The sequence below is a fragment of the Cupressus sempervirens genome, chromosome 1 (assembly GCF_028749045.1).
Source record: "Cupressus sempervirens isolate cs-2001-9-10 chromosome 1, ASM2874904v1, whole genome shotgun sequence".
NCBI lineage: Eukaryota > Viridiplantae > Streptophyta > Pinopsida > Cupressales > Cupressaceae > Cupressus > Cupressus sempervirens.
In genome coordinates, this window is record NC_143118.1 from 883,397,685 (window position 1) to 883,405,105 (window position 7,421).

Here is a 7,421-nt window from a genome sequence, read left to right on the forward strand (position 1 = left end):
ACTGGCCCAAATTCGCGTGAAAATAAGGGCCGCGGGTCTGTGATTTTGTATTTAATCCATGCACAGGTATCAGATATCCGATATTATAATATATATAATATAACATATATATTACATTTTATATATTTTTATATTATATTTTATATTTATTATATTAATTTACTATATATTGTAATATAAAATATATTATACTTTTTTATTATATATTACATTATAAGATATTACTTTTTATTATTATATTATATTATATATATATATATTATATTACATTACTATATATTATAATATATGAAATATTATATTATATTATTATAATATAATATGTTATTATAATATTATTATTATAGTATAATATTATACGATTATAATATAATAATAATATTATTATTATATTATAGTATAATAATTATAATAATAATAATATTAAATAATAATAATATTATTATAATATAATAGTATGATATATTATTTAATATTATTATTATTTTATATCAATAATAATAATATTAAATAATATATCATACTATTATATGATTTTAATTATTAGTCGGATATTGGATTTAAAATCGGATATCCGATATCAAATCGAATATCCGATATGATATCGGATATCTGATAAGGCTCGGCTTAACCTTCCAAGTTTGGTTCCTGGATACGTAAAAAAAAGTCAGAGCGGATTTTGAAGCGCTTTTAGGCGTCTTCAAACTCTTTTTTTTTCACATTGCCACTTTTTGGCACACCATGATCCTGCACATACCCTAGTGCCAATTTGGTCATGTCAAGAGGTGTTATACAATTGAACTAGTGATGAGAAGAGTGTGCTCAACAAAAAAATCACATGATTGAAATTAATGGCATTGCATTGGCTTTCGTACGTAATTACATATTAATTGCAGGTTCCCAAAGGCATAGGGAATGAGGGGTTGTGTTTACAATGAGTGGCACAAGCATACATAGAGCAGTCACAAAGAAGGCTCTTAAAGAGGTATGTTCTTCTCAAGCAGGTCAATGAATATAACTGGAAAGATTAGGTAGCAGGCAAAGTGGTCTGTGACCAAATGGGAGCATTCAAATAGGGTATGGATGTAAAATGTTGAAGCATTTATAGTTTGGTAGAATGTGTCAAAGATATGTTGTCTTGTTGAATGATATTGCAAGATATGTAAAAAAAAATATCTTTTTGAGAAGGTTTTGGAAACTTTCGGTCAAATGTAATTCATAGTAAAGCCAGACTCTACAATCTTTGTCAGCATGCCCCCTGTCTATGCCAAAATGAGAGCTCTGGACATCCATTACAGAATCAAGGTAAGAATTTTGCCACATGTTGGTGATGCAACTGCCCTAGTAAACATACACACATAGTGTGGAACAAGCAGACAAGGCATATGAACTATTTTACAAAATGCTTAGTACTTCATCTAAAGTCAGAGCAAAAGAAGTTTGATACCTTTGACACTCAAGGTTTAATTGAAACTTTCTAAGATTTTGCATATTCAATGAATGTGTGATTACGTGGATACATACAACAGAATGACATCCATACAAAAATGGAGTCTATTTGCCAGTATATGCGATCAAGGCACACGCCTCACAATTTGACAAAAAGAATAGGTTACACCTATCCAAAATAAATGATTGTCGAGGATCTGTTAAGCATATCCATTCAGTGGAAGAAATGGAAATCAGTCTTCACTTAATGAAATTCTGAGAAACAAGTTAGGATTACCTTGCATTGAAAATTGACATGTGTAACTTATTGTAACCGAAGTTAAGATGTCATGCTTTCACTTCATAAAAAATTGGAGTTGGTTGTGAAATACATTTCTAATGTCCAAATCCTAACTTTTTAGGTGGTTACGAACCCGAAAGTTAGTTAACCTAGAATAGCTATAAATTCATGAATCTCAATGTAATAAAGGACATTTTGGATTTGGAGACAGAGAACACTTATGCTCTGATAACAAAGCAATTTTTGGAAAGTGTGTACAATTGTTATTTTTGTAATTAGTTATTTCTTACTTTCTTGGTGCAAAGAAATAAAGGAAGCGCATTTGGTGTTCTCTTTCGAATGAATCTGAATTGTTGAAGTGTTGATTCATCTATGACTATTTTCATGGTATGGTGTGAGTATTCGTGAATGGTTGAATTAGCATTGTGTCAGTGATAGTTCTCAAGCGTAGTCCTTGATTGCTCTCATTAACAATTTACATCATTCTTATGAAAATGTTGAAGGCGTGTGGTGCATTCGCTATCAATGGTTTTCCTTTTTATTTTCTAAGTTCTACTCATCTTTATTGAAAAAGCACAAATTTTATCTTACGAGGGAGCTGCCCCTCTAAACATAGAGGAAGGTTGGATATCAAGGGCCTATCCAACTGTTGGAGACATTGATTTGCCACATACTCCATTGGGCCAAATCATATATTTTCAAGGTGACAAATCTGTTTACCAACAATTTGGAATATTGATGTTATAAAGAAAACATTGCTCGCACAAATAAATTCAAAAACAATATACAGAACTCATCAGGAATCAAGTCTTATTAGATACAAAACTCTGATATTATAATGAATGGAGTTGAAGTAATTTTACAAAATGAATACTTTTCCTTCATAGAACTAAAGAAATCCAGCATAAGACTCTTCTCTTTACTACCCAAACAATTTTATTAAATAAAATCCTCTATTAAAAATAGTATTTCAGAAACCTAAATTATTTGTTTGAAAGTTATGTATGTTTGAGACTTCCCAACTACTCTTGTTGTGGGCAATTCCTACTTTGATCTTGAATAAACATATTCTTCATTAATGGTAATCGTGTTACTAAATCAACTTCCTTTAATAGTCAATAGTTTTATGAAGTACCAACCATCATTAAAGGTGCCATCTAATGCAAGGAATTCCCACCTCCAGCAGAAATAAATCACTCCTTTTGTATTCAAACCATCACAAGAACCATCAGATGAGGAGTATTGGTTTCATGACTCCATGGCCATGGCTGCAATCTCTAGAGGGAAAGCATGTTCTGATAACAGGTGGATCAAGTGGGATTGGACTTGCCATTGCCAAAGAGGCTCTCTCTCAAGGAGCATTCATCACTCTTTTGGCCAGAAGCTCCACTAAATTGGAGAAAGCAGAGAAAACTCTTGCCAAAGATGGTGATACCAAACATAAAATATCAACCAAGGTTTTTCCTCATTCCTTCATTTTAAGCTTATGCAAAAACCAAGAAATATTTATGTCTGATCTGGATTTTTAATTTTTGAATAGGTTGCAGATGTGGGTGTGTATGAATCATTGGCAAAGGGAATAAAAGAGTCATGTGAGTGGAGGGCTGTTGATGTGCTGGTCTGCAATGCAGGTGTGGCAAAAACTGCACTTCTGGGTGAGGGCAGGATAGAAGATGTTCATAACACCATTCAGACTAACTTGACAGGGGTTGTCAATACTTTGCATGTTGGGATCCCATTGATGAAGCGGAGGTCGAATCCCCAGACACCCATGTCCATTGTTCTCATGAACTCCCAGTCAGGAATGGTATGGTATTGCTAATACTAACTGTTTGCTTTAACATTTTTATAATTCTATGCTTTAGAATAATGATTTTTTGGGTTGTGCTATTCTTTTTGCAGTATCCTTTGTATGGTAACTCTGTGTATGGTGCCACCAAATATGGTCTAAGAGGGCTTGGAGAAACTCTCAAGCTTGAATTGATGCCTTATAATATTCGAATAAGCATTGGCTTTCCTGGATATGTGGAAACCCCCATGCTTGACTACAGTAAGTAGGCTTTAATTTTCCTTTCAGTTAGAATAAGATTGAGTGTACTTATTATTATTTGAAACTTGTATTAGATATAAATAAGGAAACTTTTTCATAAAAAGAGATGCCTGTTTCATAACCCCTATTTGCTTAGGTTTTCTTTCTTGTGAGATTGGTGTCCAAAAGAGTGGAAAAAGTTTCTTAAACTACTAGACTTGAACAACTAGACTTTTAGTATATTTTAGAACTTCATAGATATATTGGATCAGATGATAAGGATAATGATTAATATTAGTATATTTTTGCAATTTATGAATGTTTGATGTTTCTCTTGATATAATATTACATTATTTATATATCATTAGGAAGTTTGAGAGAGAAAGGAAAAAGATGATAATGAATTGTATTGCATGTTCCAGAATATTCATGTAAAAAGAATCATACTATCAAATTCAAAAATAATGATAGTAATGTTTTTTTTACAGATAGAAACTCTCAGATTTGCAAACTGATCCTCATGAGAATCCAAATGATATAGCAGAATAACATCTATGTAACAGCCAAATGAATAATACATATTTTCTTAAGTTCTTTTAGTACTAAACTATGTATATATCACTTTTGAGATTATAAAAAAACATCTTGGTCATGTTCACAGTCAAAAAAATCATGAAGGATTGTTTATGATTTCATTATTCTCCATCATTGTTAATGCATTCTTAATTTAGGGAGTCTGATCTAAATGTGTTCTTACCTTCCAAAAATTTTACTAGGTGGCTTGGAAGATAACAAAGATATCTTGGAAATATTAAAGATCACAAATTTTTATGATCGAAATCAAGCAGAAACAGCTGAGGATGTTGCAAAATATACATTAGAAGCGATAAAGAATGGGACTTTTCTTGTCACAAGCAAATTCAATGGTCTTCTGTTATCCAAATTATCTCGTGGACCTATGCCTGCAGAGACATTTGGAAGAGCTCTGGTTGAATTGATACTATATATTCCCATTAGAATCTTCACCTTCTTTGTAGCTTGTTATATGTATTATGTTATAAAAGATAGGAATCGGAAGAAATGAAAAAGGCAAAGTTAGAGATTGTTTAAAGAAGAGAATAAAACTCTGATCTGTACATGTGTTTTCATATTGTGAAGGCAAGTATTAAACAGTATTAAAGAGTGTTTATAAGATTGTAATGAGTTTATTTTTATTTTTAATGGAGGAGGAGAAAGTTTAATTAAAGATAGTAAATTTGGGTTGTTCAAGTTTTAAATGGAGAGCTATAATTCATTTGGTTTATCAATGGTAAATGTGGATTGTTAATGTTTTATATGAAGATTTATAAATCATTTAGTGCTTAAGTGTAAAGCCAGGATATAATTTAGATAAAATAAAAATATATTTAAATTATTTTTGCAAAAAGAGGCGTAAAAATTTATTAAGACAGAAAAGAATACAACAAGGAGAGCTCAACAAGGAGCTCGATCCTGAGCAACAAGATCATCAAATTCTTGCACCATCTCAAAGGACAGTTGCTCCCTATCCCTAATATTCCAACTTGGATCATGACTAGAAGCCCATTTGGCTAAACAATCAGCAGGTCTATTCTATTCTCGCAGAATATACTTGAACCTAATGAACTGAAAAGAGGAAGAGAAGAAAAGAATCTGCTTAACAACAGTGGCCAGCTGCCAACTAACATCCTCAAGCTCTTGCGAAGAAAGCATGTTCACCACCACCTGGGAATCAGACTCACAAATAATCTTACTCCATCCCCACAAGCAACACTGTTCCACAGCATATAAAATAGCCTGAGCTTCCATGGGATTGTTAGTATAATCACCCTTATGAATTGAGAAGAAAAATTTAACATTCCCAGAACTACAACGAGCCACTCCGCCAATACCAGCCGGACCAGGATTCCCACGAGAAGAACCATCAGTGTTAATTTTCAGAACTCCATAGGGAGGAGGAGTCCAGTGCCCATCCCGGTTAACCCGACCCTTCCTCTGATGGTGAAGCTGCCTGGACATAGAAGGAAACCTATGAGCCGCAACCCCATCCTGCAGATGAAAATTGAGGCGATTACAGATAGCAAGATCAACCGGATCCATACCTCCATCAAGCTCACACTTCACAAGAATAGTTTCCTGGAGAGAATGTGATATTTTCCACCAAAGATGCAAAACACCAAGCTAAACATCTTGGAATATGCGATATATTTAAATTATTATATTTATTTTTTATTTTCAATTTCTAATGTTTTATAATGGTTCTGGAAACATCATTTTATTTAAAATTAATTATTCATTTAATTAGAAATCATTTTAGTCAAATTGTCTTCCAAGATTATGAAGGTAATTTTGAATACGCAATTGTTTATAAGAATTAAAAAAATTCTTCTAAGAATAATTTACTTCTATTTTGCCAAATGTACACTATGAAGAAAATTAATGGCTTTAAATCGTACAAGTAATTCTACAGAGCTTCATAATAGCTGACATAATAAAATCAGAAAAAGACAAATTTGAAGAGTTGTCAAATTTAATGAAAGGTTCCAAACCTACTTATATGCGCTATTATGAACAGTAAATACATACATGAGCTCTTATAAACAACCATAAAATACAGTTTTTATCAACAAGTAAAAGTAAAGCTATGCTATACTGCATTGATGATAGTAATAAAGACAGAGCAAGTTGTTGAAATTAGAGAGGGAGTGAACAAAGAGTGGGGACCATGAAAGGCCAAGTTCCGTGTTTCTTATTGGGGTTGAATTTCTTTTATTTTAAATTAATTTACTTCATACTTGAGTTCAATAAGGATTCATTTTTTCCTCTGGTTAGAAATGAGTGTTTGATAATAATAGGCTGTAAGAATTGACAATTTGATGAGATGCTTAATTCTGGTTTGCACTAGTTGGTATGAGAGTGTAGAGTTTACGGTAAGACCTCTTGACTAAAGTATTAGAGGCAAGGAAAATGTTGAAGAAAGTATTTTTGAAAGCATAAAAAGAGAAGCAAGAGCTCATTCAAATGGTCAATGTATTTCAAACTGTTTGCAAATTCGGTGGAAAGTATTGCACATTGGTTATCGACAGCAGTAGGAAAGATGATTTGATGTTGTCACTATCCATCTTGCAACTTTTATCGTTTTGGCTATGTGGCGATTATGTGGCAACCTTGTTGATTTCGATTTCGTCAAACTTTGTTTTAACTTAGATTAAGTAATGACTAAGTTGACTACTGCTTTATGACGAGATTATTAGTATCATCTAATAGATAATCATAATGTTTTATATTATGTTGAATTTCATTTAAAATATAATATTATCACATTTATGTTATGATGTTTATCGTCTTGGTAGCCCCACACACAACCACTTAGAAATAATGTGTTAAATTGTATTAGAAATATATATGTACATGTATTTTTATGGTTTAATTTCTTACGTAACCTCTGAAATTGAAATATTAAAGTGTATTGTGTTTAATATTAGTTCTTTTAAGCCATTTTCCATATTATAGATTTTTTTTTTTAAAAGAATGAAACATATCTTATAGTTTAAATTGTTTGTCGGTAAAGTCAAATGTCAAAGATAATAATTTCTGTTTTTTAGGGCTTTGATTCTTTTATGGTCATAAAAATCTTCTAACCGC

At 31.8% G+C, this 7,421-nt stretch overlaps 1 protein-coding gene across 1 annotated transcript; it reads left to right on the top strand.

The window, feature by feature from the left end:
- Nucleotides 1–2,979: 2,979 nt before the first annotated feature.
- Nucleotides 2,980–4,842, top strand: LOC149580657 (3-dehydrosphinganine reductase TSC10A-like). The gene is made up of 4 exons (XM_089814422.1): nucleotides 2,980–3,186; nucleotides 3,270–3,536; nucleotides 3,632–3,779; nucleotides 4,535–4,842. Exons 1-4 carry the CDS (start codon nucleotides 2,980–2,982, stop codon nucleotides 4,840–4,842), a joined length of 930 nt encoding a protein of 309 aa, XP_089670548.1.
- The last annotated feature ends 2,579 nt before the right edge of the window (nucleotides 4,843–7,421 follow it).